A 19,289-nucleotide genomic window follows, 5' to 3' on the forward strand; every position below is an offset into this window, starting at 1 on the left:
TGGCAAGAAACAAACTTCTTATTTCCCTTGCTAGCTCATCCCAAATTTCTGCCATATGGAAGTTAGTCTGGGTAGCTTAATTGAATGCTATCAACTCCTCCACAAGTCCGTTTGCTTTTGTTTTGCACTCAGTAGAGATGAAAAATATCAGATCACAATCTCTACAAACTAAACCATCATAATTCAAGCTTGCATTCAGTGACTTATCTGACACTTCTTTAAATTTAAAACATCTCATTTATTTTAACCTCTTTTCAAGACAGTAATTATTCTTGTTCATTGTTCTAGGAAAAATATCAAAATATTATTATCACAACAATACAAGCAATCTTGAAATATTTCATTGCCATGAAAACCATAAATGAGGTGAAAAATCTAATAATGGAAAACAATAAACATTACTATTATTATTGTGAGTGTTCAATATCATGCTTCACATAAAACTTCATTTCAGTGTGATTGGCAGAGCAGGGTGATCACTTGGGCTGAGTCATATATTCCAAATAAAATAATAGTAAGAATCTGTCCATTGCACCTTTGTCATGTGGACAGTTAAACCACCGTGGTTTAACTGACCTATAGTCACGTAAGTACCTGCTACTGCTGTGGCCCCACGGTTGCGCCTTTCTTTCTCTTCATTCACCAAATCATTCTGACTACCAACCAGTACTTTTGAATCCAGGCCAGCTTGATTTGGGTGAGGTTTCTTGGTTATGTCTACGTGATGACGCTGAAATGACATGGGTCAGAGTGATTGATTTCACAAGTAAATTATCAGTCCAAAATAAATGCTTCGCAGAGATATGAAAGATTTATCACATGACAATTCATTTCTGTATGTCTGAAACAGAACATTTGACATGTCAAAGCAAGCTACAAATTATACGTTCATCAATATATTTTGGAAACTGAGGTGTACAATTTTTGAAGCAATCTAAGTAACTAGAATAAGAAGTCATTTTAGGCATAGAAAACCATCTTCAAAGACCATTTGTGTATATTACTTTCTTCTTGTGAAGCTTATAAAACATTTTTCATTTAGAACATTTTTACTTAGTTTTTATTCTTATAGTTAACTAATCCAGCACTTCATTATATATTACATAATTACATATTATATAATCAAAAGCAGATTTCATTTCTGTATCATCTGTACTCTCTATATAAAACAAATCATAACATCTACCATAAATTAAACCACATTTTTTATCAGCATTATGCAAATTTGACAAAGCTCCTTTAGTCAATTTCAGAGTAATAATTCATCATAACAATGAATTATTAAGGCACAGCATCAATGGTCCCTGTAACTCATCTCACATGTAAGAGATGTCACAGCATTTGACATTATACTGACACACTGTATGCTTCAAAAGAATCATCAGATGGGAACAAAAAGTGAAGACTTCAATTGGAGATTAAGCTTCCAGCACTTAATTAATTCATACCCAAGTCCAGACTAGAAGTTTGTCAGTTTGAATAAGATTACAGAATATGGCTGGGCGCGGTGGCTCACGCTTGTAATCCCAGCACTTTGGGAGGCCGAGGCAGGCGGATCACGAGGTCAGGAGATCGAGACCACGATGAAACCCCGTCTCTACTAAAAATACAAAAAAATTAGCCGGGCGTGGTGGTGGGAGCCTGTAGTCCCAGCTACTCGGAGAGGCTGAGGCAGGAGAATGGCGTGAACCCGGGAGGCGGAGCTTGCAGTGAGCCGAGATTGCGCTACTGCACTCCAGCCTGGGCGACAGAGCGAGACTCAGTCTCAAAAAAAAAAAAAAAAAAAAAGATTACAGAATATGTGAAGATTCTCAGGGTCAATATTAGCTAATCAATTATGGCCATTCGGACTAGCCACGTTGGCTCACTAAAGGATAGTATAATGGACAACTTTCCTGTAAAATTTCTCCTGTAGACCATATATTGCATGAAATTCATTAAAAGCTTGAATTTATAAAATCAACCACTTTTAAAGCTTGAGAAAGGCCAATAAGGAAATTAGGCTTTAGAATGATTAAAGAATTCACTTGAGTTAACAAAATGAACAGTGCTGAGCCTTATGATATGAAACCTGAACCTTGGACAGTGTTCTTCATGATTGATTTCTTAAGATTTTTAATGTGGTGGACTGGATGTACGGATAGCCCTCACTCTTCACCCCTCTCTGTATCCATGTCCTTTCTATAGAATTTTGCAGTGCCCTCCTACTCTGACTTTTGGCCTATCAGTGTAGCTTCTTCTGGCCCAATAAGATATTGACACAGAGGCTTGAAAGAGGCTTGCACAATTGTTTTTGCTCATTCCTTAACTTCCACTATGCCATGAGGCTATGCCTAGACTAGCTGGCCGCAGATTGAACATCAGATGGGCAGAGTTAGGTCACCCCAGTTGTCCAAGCTGAAGCAACCAACAGCCAGAGGAGCCCCAGACGTTTGGGTGAAACCAGTCTAGATCATCTGAGACCAGCTCAAGTCAGCTGAATTCCACAGCTTCATGAGCAAAATCAATGTGATTTTGGTTGTATGCCATTATGTTTTTCCGGTGGTTATGCAGCATTGTATGCTGACAGATAACTGGTACATTCAACCACCATCTATCTATAGTATCCCAGATAATGGATGTGGTGTGAGAATACAAATATAACATGACATTCTCTCAGACTCCAAATTATTCAGACACAATTTCTTACATTGTTTATGCAGATAATTAAAATAGAGTGTGGTAAGTCATTTGTAGATATTTCTCAAATTCGTTTTCTAATGGAAAAGGAAGGGATCTTAGCAATACTACAAAAGACAGCTCAAAAGATCAGTTTGGATGTTGGTATTAACTAGAACTAAACCACCCTGCTTGTTTATTTTTAGCTCCTCCACAGCCCACAAAAATATAAGCCCATCACTGTAATTTTTAAAATTTATTGTCAGGCCTCTATTATCATGTAGTTTTTGGAAAGAAGCAGATTTCAGCATCCAACTACTTTCCTGATTCTGAATTACATACCTTTGAAAAGTATATTATTATTTCAAGTTGTGACATGAGTATTAAATCATAGTTTCTCAGAACTGAGAAATGCAATAGATTAAAGAAGGAATAAGCTTCATGTTTGTTCATACCAAATTCAATTGAAAATATTAAAACATTGAGGGAAAGTCAAGAATTCATGCAAGTTATGTATATTCTAATATATTCCAGACTGAAAATAAAAGAAATGCTGAGTTTATTTACTCAGGAAAGGATTGTTGTGAAAGCCTGAGAGAGAAAATAGCCCCTTGATCAGAATAGGTTCTGTATTATAAAGGTCCTGTGCTTCCTGGTGCAAACCTCTGGCACATTGGACATTTTATAAACATACTAGTGTTTCAGTAACTAAGAGCCTCATTTTCCTGAAAACAGTTTCCACAGTGGAGTCTCTTCTTAAGCAAGCCCTGTCAGATTTTCCAACTTCTCTTTTACGTTACATATTATAGCTAGGCTGCGGTTCCCAGGTCCTAACATAAAGGGAGGTAGGTGTCTCTTAAGTTACTGACCCTGCCACACTCCCTATTCCTTGTTTACTTAGCCCCTCCTTCTAGTTCCCTGGGTCTGCACATTATACCCTGGCATCTCTTTTCTGCTACAATAAAATTCCTACAGTGTTTCATTCTTAATTGCCCAACTGCCCTCCACTAACCCTCAATTCTCTCTCTTCCCTCTCCCCTTTCCTACCTCTCAAATTCTTCCACTGTGCCTTGATGACTTTGCTTTATGGTTTGCAAACTTCACTACCTGTTCAACTTCTTTTCTGAATATTGTCTCTACCTTCTTACTCTGACTAAAATCTCATTCTTCTTTGAAGACACCTCCTCTTCTGTGAATGATACTGGCTGCTTATTCTTCCTCATCCCTGTTACCCTTAAGTGGACTATCCCCTTCCTTGAGTGTTGTCCGTTGCAACCTTACCTCCTTGCAAAACATGTCTGCTACTTTGATATTCCCATCGTCTAGCTATGTGCCATTTCCCTTCTTGTTGGTATCATCTATCTACTAATATCCATGCATTTTTCATAAAAAGGCTTTGACACCTGGACTGTTGTCTTTTCTAGCCTCAGCATCACCATGATCTTGGACAATATCCGTATCTACATAAACATTCTATCCTATTCATCCCTGGATCTCCTTACTACAAATGAACTTCTCATTTTTTCTACCTCATGCTTTCAGTCCCAAGATCACATCTGAAGTCTATCATAAGCTGAAATGTTTCCACCTCTAATATTAAGTATGTTCCTCTTTCACTTCATCTCCTATCCTCAAGTTTATTCTCTCCACTCCAGCCAAATCTCCAAGACTGCTTTTTCCAGTTTCTGCCAAGGCTATTTGTGGACCTCACTGGGATCTGAGATCCACTGATCCCTCTACTTTCTCTATATCCATCACCCCCTTGCTCTTTTTCCTTTCTTCTCTATCCAGCATCCATTTCTGCTCAGAAACTTCAATCTGGCCAATAACCTGCCAGACTTCAACCTGTTTTACCTCTCAGCAGCATCTGACATATCTGGTCACCTCCTTCTTTTGGCTTCTGATGTTCCTCCTTCCACTCTGAGTGCTTATTCTTAATCTGCTTTGCTGGAGTATCCTTCTTTACCCAAACATTGAGTGTCAAGAGGTCTCAAGTTTCTGTTATTCTCCCAGTTTTCTTTTTCCATTCCTAGATAATTTCAGCAATCATGTGGCTTGATCTACCACCTGTATGTTTATGACTCCAGCGGGGAGGTAGAGATTTATGAAATGAGATGAGGTGTAGAGAGGCAGGAGCTTGCATGCCTTAGTAAGCACTCTGGACTCTAATTCTAATGTCCTTTCAGATCCACAATCTCATCACTCTTCCTTCCTATCTGAAGGCTTGTCTATTCTGTTTGCCTAGGACATTCTTAGTAAAATTTCTGCCTTAATATTATGAAGTCTTGGGTTCCTGCAAGTGTCACTCACTATATAAACCTTAGCCAGTGCCCTATTTTCTAGTCTTTGTGCATCTTGTACTTCTACTGTAATGCAATCTTTATAATTACAATCAAATAATAGCTGTTTTCATGTTTAATGTCTATCTCCCTGGCTAAAATAAAACTCCCTGAAAGTAAAAACTATGCATGCCCTGTTCACTGTCTTGAGCTCTTATCTCAGAGTTTTAAATATAGTAGGCATTAAATAACTACATATTAAATAAATAGGAAAATTCATGAATAAAACATGGCTTAATTTTTATGACTTTTTCTTTAGCCAGTTATCAATGTCCACTGTATAGTCACACTCACATGCATAAGCAAGTTTGTGTGTATCATCACTCCTAACAGTACTGCTTATCATTATATAGGTAGATAAAATGCAATTAAATTTTATCTTGTTTTATCCATAAAAAATATGTAATTCAAATCCTGTGCTTTTAAATAAACTCATTACTGAAATCATGCAGAACTGTATTCATACAGTATCCCATATAGCTCTGAATCAAATTACATCAGTCAACTGTCTATGGAAGTTATAAATCTGAGAATTCTTATGTTAGAGAAAGTGAGAATTGAGAACGAAGTTTCTAAACACAGTGGCCCCTATTACCCTAGGCATGAGAATGTGGCCTGACAACAGCTGGAGAAATAAAATCCTCTGTCAGGTCCTGCTTCTGTGATGTCATGTCTTCAACCTGAAGGTTGGGTCCAGAGGAAAATGGGAACATTAAAATGTTTGCAAAGAATGGAGAGGAACATAGATAAATTTGAACTGCCATGCATCAGGCCTCTGTGACCACGCTGTAGTTGTACTTTAAAAATAAGATTCTGTTTATTCTATGTAATTTTCATTTAACTTGTTATTAGAAATGAATCATTACAATCCTGTCTGCTAATTTGAAATGACTATTAAATTATTTTTATGTTATTCTTGGCTTCTATTTTGCATGTTGTTTTTAATGTTCCTGCTAAAGGTAATGATGCAATTATAATGTACTGAATATTTGTCTCACAAACAAAGGAGCAAATAAATATTACCAAAAATCTAACCAAGATGTTCACAAAAAAAAATTGGAAAGAGCTCTTCATATCTATCTTTCATCTCATACCTAAGGCCAAGCTGTTGAGTAAAATCATACTTTTTCAATTTATTGAGATTCCTAGTTCATGATTGTATTTATTTATGCCCCTTCTCCCCAAGGGCAAATGGGTTTGTTTTTCCTTAGAGAGCTACAAAGGACCTCTCTTAGCCAGGGACTAAACATCACTCATATTTAAAGCAACATGAAGTATCCTAGATAATGTACTTTACTTTTTATTTTGTAAAAAAATCAATCCTCTCCTGACTAAAAAAAGCAACCTCCCTCTCTGCTTATATAAACACTGCTACTTTCCACTGCCTATACTTTTTCACTTCAGAAAGTACACTTAAGTGAAGAAATTTCAAGTGATATTTGAGAAGAAATCTCTCATTAACTAACTTTTTTCCAGAGAATTAAATTCTACTTAAAATAAGAACAATGACAATAATTCAGAGACTATACATAAATAAAAGAGAATAAAAATCAAATCACATCAAATACAGGCTTGCTGGGGATATGCAAACTATCATTCTAGAAAAGCATTCTGTATGTAATCTGTCTCCTACTGCTTGTGTGTGTGTCTGTGAGTGTGTTCTCTTCTGTTTGTTATATAGTTGAATCACCATAAATAATTTAGAAGATGATCAAGTGTTTTTTATAAAAACTAATTAATTCATCATTGTGCGTTATAAAGGTCCATAATATAATAGAGGCAAATATTTTTTTAAAAAGCAAGAATATAAACTGTGAAAAATAATCTAAAACTGATCATCCATAGAGACAGTCATCTCTTTTGGGCAATATTCTGAGGTTTCCTACAATGATCCATACATACTCAAACTGCCCTTTCTGCACAGAATGTCTTCTTTATACCAATTCAAAAAGATGCTTCTGAGCTTGTTCAGCCCTATCCCAAAGACATGCTATCTTTTGACACTTTCCTGTCCCTTGCAGCCTTATGTTGTTTACAGAGGGTTTGCTCAAGTCTGTGTTTGGCAGGCCTTGGTTCATCAGCTCATCAGAAGCTCACTTCCCCTTTCCTGCTCCTCCTGGACCTTTAGGCTGTGACCTTCCCAGGTGAGAGTCCTTGCTGGCATCACTTACCCTCCTTGGCTAGTGCTCCTCCTCCCTGGACCATTCACACTCTCTTATTCAAATGTGACCTTGCTGGCTTGGTCTGGGCTGGCAGTTGATCAGGAACTTCACCAGCAGTCACAGGTGTTTGCGTGTGGCTTAACACTAAGACATTCTTGGGCCCAATAGTGGTTAACAAGAGGGACAGAATCTTTCTTCTGTGCTTATTCCGAGTACCTCCAGAAAGTCAGACATTTAAAATAGTTGGTGTCTACCTTGAACTTTTCTTGGGTCGGAGGACAGACAGTAGGCCTACGGAAAAGAAAGATGCCTGAATCTATTTCCCTAGTTGCTCTAATAAGAGAAGACAGCACCCCATCTCAATCCTACAAAGACCTCTTCTTCCTGGACTGGCTGGGACCAGACCCAAAAAAACCACCCTTGCTCTAACTGATTAGAAATCGTCTCACATATAATATATCAAAGATCTTACTGTGTCCTGTGGGAAAGAAATTCTTCATTACTATTAAGATTATTTTATACTTCACTTTCAAGTTATGTTTCAAGAATATATCAAGCATTAAAGAAAGAGATTAACAGTACTCATATTTGAGATATTGATTTCACTTGCATCTTCCTCTATTTTCCCTGATGAAAACTGGGATCTAGGTAATTTGATATCTAGAAGTCCCACCATCTTGATTTATGTTGATTTAATCACTCTCTTGGAAAAAATCAAATCCTAGTTCATGGATGCGGGAAGAACCCAATATAATCACACACTTTGATTGAAATGAGTTGAAGAATTTTCATCTACAATACTTAGGTGGAGAACCTCTTCACATACTTCCATCAAGCTCAAATCAATGTGCTTCTTGCTACTCTAATGTTCTGTGAATTTAGCCAAAGATGAAATGAAGATTTGAAGCAATGCTTAGCCAACACTTCTGACTTTAAAATGAGAACTGAATAGACAGCTAATCTGTACAATTACTATTCTTAAGGAGATAAACAAAAATTCCTTCTACCCTCAAAGATGTTAGCCTTGTCACTCCAGATATTGGACAATCATGCATGCAAAATAATTTGCGATTTTAGAGACGCTATGGCAAGTGCCTCCTCTTCAAAATGCCGAAGTTGGCTTACTCAAAATGCTGATGTAATGCACACTGGAGTAGCTCTTTGTGTAGAGATAAATCTTCTTCCTTATTTTGTCTTCCTGAAAATTTGGAAGTAATTAATTTGCATGATTATTGTCATAACTTTCATAGCTCCTATTTTAATGGGAAATCATAACTCTTAGAGTCTGTAAGTGTAATCTGTGGCCAAAGGGCAGGAAAATTAATCTTATTTTAAATTATGAAAACAGAAATTACAGTGGAATCAACTATGTGACACATTTTTTGTTAGATGAGCTTTTGGTGAAATTAGTTTTGAATTAGTGGACATATGAATAGCATTTGAACAGTGTCCAGCAGGGCGACAGTTGCTGCAGATGACAGATGGGAACTGTGGTGTACTTTATAATAGGTCTGTCTGTATCTAGGAAAATTATTTTCAATTCATTTCTTAAAAATTACCTTTGAAATCATCTTAGCCTTCTGGGTATTAAAATACAGGCTTTCACATGAGTCTTTAAAGGGTATTATGTCCTGGCAATCTGATTTAAAACATTGCTGTATTATTATTTGAGCTAGAAATGATTTTGATGAGTATGACTCATCTCACTATTTCTTCAAGCCTTCAAATTACTGTATATAAATTATCAAATGGCATTCTTGCTACCAAAGTGTTGCTAAAATATAAAATGCGTGCTGTGTTGTGAATAGGTGCTCCACATAGGATGTGGTCCTTGGAGCCTGCTTTCTATCTCCTCAGCTCAACTTAAGCCTGGCAACATTTCTTTGAAACCCCTTCCCATAAAGGCTGCTCTTCTGACCTCCTCCAATTCACAAGCCCTATTTCTGATCCCCCTTTTAAGGCATTGTCTGGCACCACCAACCAACACCTTTTCGAAATTTCTATAGACCCAGGCATGGCCCTTCATCTTCAGGATCCTTCTCCATTTTGCTCAGAATGGCCTCTAGCTCATGTTCTCTGGTTTGCTTTCCCTCTCCAAACATGACATCAACAGACCTTAATGTTCACACCACTGTTGAACTTCTTTTTAGTCTTTTTTAACCTCTTGAAAGTACAATCAGAACATGGACCTCATTGTTCGTCAGAATTTCTCCATCCTCACGATCTTGGATTCTAACACTCTCCTCTATGCTCTCACTTGCTGCTACTAACACTGCTCTTCCCTTTAGGTCTTATTTTTTGGGGGCATTGTTTTGGTTTTATTTTTCATCAAAGCAATACATTCACGTTGTAATAAATCAAACAGTGCAGAAGACTTAGAAGGGAAAGCAAAAGCCTCTTCTCCCAATATTTCCAGTCCCCCAAAGCAACTTCTTTCTTACTATTTCTGCTTTTTAGTTTTGCTGGAGGACTACATCTGTAACACTTACTTTGCACATCATGACTTATCTGCTTAAATTACTAGCTTTCAAATATTAACATAAAAGATAAAGATTTAGTTAATTTATACCAACTCATTCCCTTTCCATTGTTGTATGATAATTCATTCATTCAGCAAGTATACAATGACCAACAACTATGCAAAGGTAAAGGTATTGGGGATATGGTACTAAGAAAGAAGAGGCAAAGAATTCCCTGCCTTCCTTGCATTTACATCCTGTATGAGTGAGTTGGGATTGGGGGTGAGGTGGCAGGGAGGAAGAACCAATAACAAATACATCAGGAAAATACACAGAATGAGTTCAATGGGAAAAAATGAAACAGAGAAGTGGATAGACAAGGTAGAGTAGGGCAAGAGGGTTGCAATTTTAGATAGTTAGACATTTGAGCAAAGATTTGAATGAGAAGATTTTTCATTATATTTGAGCAAAGATCTGAATTAAAAACATCTTTTTATTTGATTATATTTGTATCTTCAAATACACTTGAAGCCCCTCTCACTTTTTCATTTATTTTTACCTATTGGCTTCTTCCTTGCCTCACTTGTTTCCCTACCCAAGAGGCTTTAAAACCTGCATATTATCAACTTTCTTACTGTGGCTATCAGAAAGCAGATCCTCAATTTCCATTCTACTCCCTTTGCCAATTTCTTCTCTCTCTCTCGATCTCTCTCACTCTCTCTCTCTTCACTCATCTCCAGAGGTAGCAAGCTCATTGCTGGTTTAAAAGAAAAAAAACCTTGAAATTTTCTATTTGTTTCTGACATACATTCATGTTACCTGGTGACATGTGGTTCCTCAGTGTTGCTCAGTTTTTCCAAGGATCTCTGCTTCTCTTCATTTCGAGGGGTCTATGGAAGATATTTCAAGCCTTTTTCTCTTTTATCAAAGCTCACAATGGAAATCCGGCATTCCTCATTTTAGAATGTTACTCAATCACTTAATTCATTGAGATGGTGGCCATCTGAAATCAATTCCCATAGCTCTCCTTCTCTTTCCTTAGAAACAACACTTGATTTGTTCTGTTTCTTACTGACTCACAAAATGTCCAGTCCTTTTTCCAATGTGAGTGCCTCCCCCTTGGAATATGACCCTTTCTTCTCCACTCTTCCCATGACATACTTAATCAATCATTCTTCCAACCTCTCATGTATTCTCTGACTCTCCTCCTCCATTGCCTCATTCATTTTTCTGCCAAACTTTAAAAAGAGCAATCTGCTTACTGTTCCTTTTGTTCCCTCTCACTCACTTATCTGGGTATTTACAGAGTAGAATCTGGTTTCTGTTCCCACAACTTGACCAACAATACTTTCACCAACAACTTTCTAGTCATCAGTCATAAATCCCAAAGTGCCTTTTCAGACCTGGTGGTTCGTAAGTTTTCTACTGCATATAACTCTGTTAACCACCTCATCATTTTTAAAAGACATTTTCCCCTCAGTCTCCAGTATTCTGTCTCTGGGATCCTTATGCATTCATCTCTCTTACTATCTTTTCTCTTTCTTCCCTAACAGCTTCTAAATTAGTGATCTCTAAACCGTTCCGATTGCATGTTATTAATAAAAATTTTAAGTGTAAAACATAAATATGATACATGTATATAAACATAAAGTTATACACATGTATTTATCTAACATATATGTAGTTGTATACATTTGCTTTACTAATATAGCATATGTATTATAAAACAAACTCAGAGTAGAAATTTCTGAGAGGTAAAGTTGAAACAAAATATTTTTTTTAATGCGAATATTTATTTTAAAATATTTAAGGCAAAAATTCATTTCATTTATTAATAATATATTGAGAAAATGATGGAATGGTTTTAATACTTTTTTAAGTTTTGATTTAACACTTTATGATACAGCAATTCAATTGTTTGCTTTATAATTAAGTTCACTTGTGTACTGAGTTTTCATGGCTGTCACCACTGAAAAGAAATGCCACAGAGATATGTGGATCCAAACAGGAAACGTATATTGTTAATCACTCTAAGTCATGATGCATATGTTTCAAAAATATCTACCAATTTTGCACAGATTTGTTAAAAATGGGTGGTACATTTTTATCTACCTTGATGTCAAATTATTTTTAAAAGATAAACTGGCTGAGCATGGTGGCTCATGTCTGTAATCCCTGCGCTTTGGTAAGTTGAGGCAGGAGAATCACTTCAGGCCAGGAGTTTGAGACAAGCCTGAGCGATATAGTGAGCCCCTGTTTCTAATAAATAAATAAAAAGCCAGGAGTGGTGGTGGGTGCCTGTAGTCCCAGCTACTCAGGAAGCTGAGGCCGGAGGATCGCTTTAGTCTAGGAGTTCAAGGCTGTAGTGAGCTATGATTGTGCCACTGCACTCCAGGCCTGGGCAACAGAGAGAGACGCTGTCTCTATAGGAAAGACAGAAAAGAAAAGAAAAGAAAAGAAAAGAAAAGAAAAGAAAAGAAAAGAAAAGAAAGAGAAGAGAAGAGAAGAGAAGAGAAAGAGAAAGAAAGAAAAGGAAGGAAGGAAGGAAAGAAGGGAAGGATGGAGGGAGGGCGGGAGGGAGGAAGAGAACGAAAGAAAGAGAGAGAGAGAAAGAAGAAAGAAAAGAAAGAAAGAGAGAAAGAAAGAAAGAAAAAGATATGAAGAAAAAGGAAGGAGGGAGGGTGGAAGGGAGGAAGGAAGGAAGGAACGAAGGAAGGCAGGCAGGAAGGAAGATTTGAGATAATATATTTAATCATTTAATATTTTTATTATTGAGTTTAAAATTCACTGCAATTCTTTGGAAGATTTTATCAAAATTTAGAAATTTTGCTTCCATGTTTTTAAGGTTTACAACATGAGAAGCTTCATAGGTTGCACACTGTTTTCAGCAATGAAAGCATATAACATCAAAAATATTCCAAAACAATCCATTTTCAAAATATTCTCCATAGAATGATTCTTTTATTAAAGTTATGTTTTTATCTTTTAACTAAAGGGCCAGCTCAAGTGTGTATGTGTGTGTTCCTGGCTACTAACAGGCACTTATCCTGGATGAGGTAGGCAAATTTGAATGCTCACCATTTTGTAAAATAAAACTTAATACTAGTACATCCCTAATTTTATAAAAAGTGTTCTTTCATGAGATTATTAGCAAATTTTTAGATGATGCAAAACAATGCCATAGTCATTCCCCTTCTCACAGAGTATCATGAGGGTGCCACCGTATTTTTAAAACATTACTTCTATAAATTAAGCATATTTAGTACATCCTGCAGAATTTGGTAAACCTCTGGTTATAATTTCTTTGCTGCAATAACACGTCTATAATGACACTGGGGATTTCATATGTGAATTTATTTCTCCAGGCTTTTTCAAGAAACACTTTAAAAATTCTGGACAATGCAGCTACTGTATCAGTGGTTGTACTTACTTAACTTATCCATAAAGAAATGCTTTCACTAAAGAAGTCATTAAGGGATAGAATAATGGCTTCTCCAATGCATAAAAAATGCTTCTTTGTGTATTTCATTATTGAAACACAGTCACATAAATATAATAAACAGATATGTCAGGGAAAAAAAAAACAGAACTCTCATGCAACTTATAGAAAAATCTCCCTCAACTGAGTCATTTGTTCATGCAAACTATAATAACAGCTAACATTTATTTTGTGCTTACTAAGTGTCAGGCATTATTCTAAGCTGTTACATGTATTAGCATATTGAAATCTTCGGCATTTTTTTTTTCTAAGCATTTGTCAAGGGCGTTTTCAGAAAAAAAAAGTTCTAATTTGTCACCATATTGTTATGTGATTTTCACCATATTTTGGAACAACCAGTGTACTTCCATAATATGTAGCTTTTTCTTTATTGCTACTTTTTTTTTTTTTTTTTTGAGATGGAGTCTCGCTCCGTTGCCCAGGCTAGAGTGCAGCGGCGCTATCTTGGCTCACTGCAACCTCTGCTAGCCAGGTTCAAGCAATTCTCCTGCCTCAGGTTCCCGAGTAGCTGGGATTACAGGTGCATGCCACCATGCTCGGCTAATTTTTTTTTTTTTTTTTTTAGTAGAGATGGGGTTTCACCTGTTAGCCAGGATGGTCTCGATCTCCCGACCTCATGATCTGACCGCCTCGGCCTCCCAAAGTGCTGGGATTACAACCGTGAGCCACCTCGCCCGGCCATTTTTTTTTTAAACTCGTAAGAGTTAACATTAATTTTGGTGAATCTTAAATGTTACTCAGTATTGGGTTGAGTATACCATAATTTTATACAGTGCTGAAAAACTATAGACAAGTATCTTCATATTCTCATTGCTTAGTTTTAAAATATATTGTTAATCATTATGGTTTCATTTCCCCAGTGGCTAATATCACATAACATGGCGAAGTTTTTTGTCACTATGAGTGTTTGTAAATTTTCATTTCAATCATTTTTATGATTTCAAATTTTTGCCTTACATTTTGATGGGTATGGTTCGTTCATCTGTTTTTTTTTTCCTCCGAATACCAGAAGTGTGAAAACTGTCAGGTTTTTTAAACGGTTCTCTTTTACTTATAAGTACAATATTTTATTTACAATAGTATATAATACTTTCATGAAATGCACAAATAATAAGGACACAGCTCAATGACTTGATATAAATCGAATGTACCATGCAACCATTACCCAGATCTGGAAATAGAATATTAGTAACCCCAGCAGCTCCTTCATGCCTCAACCTAGCCACATTTCCAGTGCCTTTCCCGCAAAGCTAATCCTCGTCCTGACACCTAGTATCGTAGTTTAATTTTCTCCCCTGTTTGGGAACTTTATATGCTTTGAATCATATAATATATTATTCTGTGTCTGGCTTCCTTCTTTATTTCCATAGCATCATTCCAGCATATGGAAAAACCAAAATGCATTTACTTACTCTACTACTGAAGAATATTTGAGTAATTTCCAAGTATTAGCTGTTACAAATAATGCTGTTGTGAATATTCCTGTTCATGTCTTTTTGTGCACATGTCACACATTTCTATTCGGTGCACATATGAATACGTTGCTGTAGACATGTCAGTGCTGGGTCACATGACAGCTTTAATAGAGCCTGCAAACAGTTTCCCAGAGTAATACACTCTCTACACGGGTACGTGAAGTAGCAGTTTCTCCATATTCTTGCTAAGACTTGGTACTTTCAGCCTATTTAACCATTCTAGTGGATTTGGTGGTGTTCGTGTTATCTCCTCATTGGTTTAATTTGCATTTCCCAGATGACTGATGAGATTAAATAACTTTTCAATGTTATATTGCTCATTGGAAGCACTTATTGTGAAATACCTAATTTGTGAAGTAACTATTTGAGTTTTTGCCCACTTTATTTATTGTGCTATTTGTATTTTTGTATTGACTGATAACATTTCTTTATATATTCTGAATAAAAATTTTTTTTGGTATCCCTTATCTATTTTGCAAATAGCTTCCTCTGCTTTGTAGCTTGCATTTTCACTTCCTTAATGTTGTCTCTAGTAATCTTTAATCCGCAGGTTTTCAGTAATTCTAAAAATTGCTTGTCCATCTTGTGAGATTTGGTTTTGTTTAAGCTAGTTAATACAATGTTCAAAGAACTTAACCATGTTCATTGAATCTGCAGCCTAACAATTCCCTGACATCAAGGGTGCCACTGTGTACTCCTAGGTGGGGGTTCCAGCCTCAGAGACACTCAGTCTCTGGAAACTAAAAACAAGATCCAGTAGCCACAACTGCCCATTAACTTTGAGTCAACAATGATTATAAACAGCTACCAGCTTTACGAGAAAGAAAGAAACAACCAGACTTTATGTAACTCCTGATGAAAATACATCACACTCTCTATGGAGTAATCTTCCTAAAATATCAAATCTGAACCTATCAAGCCTCAAGATTTAACTGTCAATTCTCAGGAAAATAAGACAGAAGAACATTTTGGGAGGAAGACCGCTCACAGACAAAACAATCCTAGAACACATGATGTCTAGAAAAGACTATATCTAGTATATATGACATGTAGTAAACAGAAAATAGACGGATAAATAAGAAAATCCTGTAAAGTGTAAGGAATCTAGTAATAGGAGATATTTGGAAAACAACAAAAGGCATTAAAATATCACCAGTTAATTCTAGTTTCTGCACGAGTGGCTGTATGTAACTGGCAAAAGGAAAATCATTTCTACTCCTGTTCACCTGTGTCCATAGGAATACAATCTGCAACATTCATGCTGTGGTAAACTCTATAAAACAAATACAGTTTCTCCAACAAATTGAGAAAAAAAAATAGGAGGAAACCTATAGATTAAAGAAGATTTTAAAAGATCAACAATTGCAACATATGCACCTTATGTAGATCCTGATTGAGACTGTAAGAAAACATTTATGAGACAACCATTCAAATTTGAATCTTTACTTGATAAGTTTTCAGGTGTGACACTATATTGTTTTAAATAATCCCTACATTTTAGAGTAGGGATTTGCTGAAGAATTTGCTGATTAAATTATGTGAAATGGTATTTGTTTTGTTTTGTTTTCCAAAAAATCCAGTGGGGGCAAAGAATGAGGAACATGCATGAAGCAAAATTGGTCCTGAGTTAACGGTTGATGAAGTCAGGTAATGAGTACCTGGAGGTTCATTATGCTATTCTCTTGCTTTTTGTGTATTCTTGAAATTTTTTGTAAGAAAACTTTTGGTCTAAGGCTTGAAATCAAGACAGTAATTTGCTTGTGTAAGACGTGAGGGTGCATAAAAAATGGAGGCTGAGCACCGTAGCTCACGCCTGTAATCCTAGCACTTTTGGAGGCCTAGGCAGGCCGATCACGAAGCCCGGAGATCAAGACCATCCTGGCTAACACGGTGAAACCCGCTCTCTACTAAAAATACAAAAAATTAGCCGGGTGTGGTGGCACACACCTGTAGTCCCAGCTACTCAGGAGACTGAGGCAGGAGAATCACTTGAACCTGAGAGGCTGAGGTTGCAATGAGCCGAGATTGCACCATTGCATTCCAGCCTGGGTGACAGAGCAAGACTCTGTCTCAAAATATATATATATGTGTGTGTGTGTGTGTGTGTGTGTGTGTGTGTATACTGGAGTTCAGGAATTAAGATATTGTTTCTTAAATAATCTCTCCCTTCTAAAGTCAAAATTGAAGATCATTACTAGATTAGGATGATATTGTTAGATCTATAGTCTCAGCAGACGAAAATTTTAGAGACTTGATTCTGTACTACTTTGGAAGCTAAAACAGAAGCTAGAGTTTAGACATTATTGCAAGGAACAGACAGGGACTAAGGTGGCAATCTAACAATGAGACTGAGCCAATGAATGCCGGGCGTTTAACCTTTGTAACTTGCTCTCAGAAACATCTGGATCGTTAAAGACTAAATCTGTTACAAATAGGGGCATGTGTGCATGTGTGTGTGTGTGTGTGTGTGTGTGTGTGTGTGTGTGTTGAGAGAAACCATTAGTCTGTATCTTTTGTAGCAACTTCAGCTTTCCTGAACTTCATACTATATCTGAAGGGAGCAATGGCTTTCAGTGAAAAGATAATCCATAGTTAGCACATGATTTGGATGCACGTGATTTTTATTTAATATTGATTGCATATTGGGGTTATATGTTTGGGATTCTTAGCCTTTAAATAGAGGATACATGGTGTTTTCAAAGTCAACATTGTGGATCATGAGAGGAACCTGGAAGAACAACTTCTGAAGCAGCTGACACTGCGATCAAGAAGCCCAGGTACTACAGACCAGGAACAATCTGCCATGTATGTTTACAACTTCAGAAAGCCCTGGAATGACAGTTGCCAGGGCAGTTCTTCTGAATTTGCAGGTCAGCATTAGTGGATGATGAATTTTTTTCACACATGGTCAACTCTGTGCCACCTGCTACAAGATGTTGGAACAGGTATATTTATTTAATAATGATCAATGATTCTTCCAAGGAACATCAGGGAAATCAGCTAGCATATGCTCTTTTTGAGGATTTTCAACTCCAAATCCTGAAAGCATTCATGAAACTACATAAATTATTTTTGTTAAGCAAATAATCATAAGTACATCCGGTCATATGAATCTGGAAGGATTTGCTGGTGGGCACTAACACTGACCACATGTTTCCGTGTGGCCAAGTTTACCATCCATCATGGATTTTGTGCTTGGTGAATTATAGGGAGTGAAAGAGAGAAGGATGTTTGGCCCAGTTGTCTTTTTTACCTATATCTGAAATTCTCACTTAGTCAAGAACAAAACATTAAGACATTTCATTTCTCTTTTGGGGTTTCTTTGATACGTGTTTAAAATTGTATCAATGAAAATTGAGAGAAAATTGTTTTTATTATATATAATTTATAAATTCAGTGGAGAGACAAATTTATACTGAGAAAATATTTAGTATGAAGTATAGTTGTCTCTCTCTCACACACAGACAAAACACAAACACATATACAGCATCTGAAACTCTGCAGAAAATATTTCAACCCACTCCCACATTCACTTTGAAGGGAGTGAAATTTAGTAAAGTAGGGAATAAAATTGATAATAGGGGATATTTAAGAGCTGAGTATTTATTGATATGGTTTTCTAACACCCAGATCTAGCCCCCGGATCACATAAGCACTTTAAGTACATTAAAATCTCTATTCAAGTATGTGATCTAGCATTATCATTTGCCAAGGTGACACCCAGCTCACAGAGGAACCATAAATCTATCAAGTACAAAAGGATTAAACAATATCCTCAAATGCAAATCAAACTGGAGTCCAGGCTAAAGACTCATCATTTTCAGATCTATGTTTGGATTCCTTTCATTATTTGCCGTTTAATTAATTTCTCTATATTCTTCTATCTCCTAATGTAGTCTGAGTTGTGCACCATATTGCCCTTTTTGTAACAAGAGGGATTATCCCAGTTTTGAAAACTATGACGTAAGTAAAGGAAAACCAAATGATCAAAAAAAAAGAAAGAAAAATATTTGTCAGCTTCTCCTTGACATGTCATAGAAAAGGTAAAATAACAAAATAATAGGATAAAACTTCTAAAACAATAATAACTATTAGTTATGAGTTAAAATGTTGTTCATTTGATGCCTGTAGTGTTTGGTTTAAATTTTCATTTCACTCTTGCCTTTAAAGTTAGACTGTAAACAAATACCTTAATAAAGCAACCAGGAGATTGTGACTTGTGTTTTGGTAGTAATTATATATTCCCACCAGATGGCAGTCTTCCCTGGCTCTTGGCAACTACCTTTCAGAGTGTAGCTGTTCCTCGCTGAGGAAGCAGTGTCATTGTATATATGCACTTAGTTTGAATATGGGAAATCTGCCAGGAATTCATGGCTTTAGGATTAAATGTCTGTCATTTGAAAAGAGACTTCCATGGGCAAAGGTTTTTATTTTTTCAAGTCATACATATATCTTCAGGACAAAGGCTATTCACATAAACTCCAGGCTTAAGTTGAGCCTCTCAAGATCACAGTTGGCACCTTTTCTTGATATTCAGGACTCCAAGAGGCTGGTAAATGCGCTAGTGAATGTTTCAGAGTATTGTGTTTCTTAAAGCAGAGCCAAGTAAGTATTCAAATGCCACCCATATCTCAAGTATTCTCATCTAATCTTAGCTCCTGGAATATTTACTTAAAACATTTTCATTTTCTTGGCAA

At 36.5% G+C, this 19,289-nt stretch overlaps 1 protein-coding gene across 16 annotated transcripts in view; it reads right to left on the reverse strand.

Moving 5' to 3' along the window:
* The window catches only part of THEMIS (thymocyte selection associated), a 211,154-nt gene that overhangs the window by 10,912 nt on the left and 180,953 nt on the right, over positions 1 to 19,289 (reverse strand). For 8 of the 16 annotated variants that reach the window (XM_063621313.1, XM_055263667.2, XM_055263675.2 and 5 more), the window contains one exon: positions 595 to 730. The exons of 2 other annotated variants lie outside the window; for them this stretch is intronic. In XM_063621313.1, the coding sequence (XP_063477383.1) occupies positions 595 to 730 (136 nt within the window). Of the gene's footprint in view, positions 1 to 217; positions 731 to 19,289 lie in introns of those variants that run through there. 6 more of the 16 variants (XM_063621294.1, XM_063621281.1, XM_063621280.1 and 3 more) reach the window with 1 other exon arrangement.

Source organism: Symphalangus syndactylus, chromosome 2 (genome assembly GCF_028878055.3).
Source record: "Symphalangus syndactylus isolate Jambi chromosome 2, NHGRI_mSymSyn1-v2.1_pri, whole genome shotgun sequence".
NCBI lineage: Eukaryota > Metazoa > Chordata > Mammalia > Primates > Hylobatidae > Symphalangus > Symphalangus syndactylus.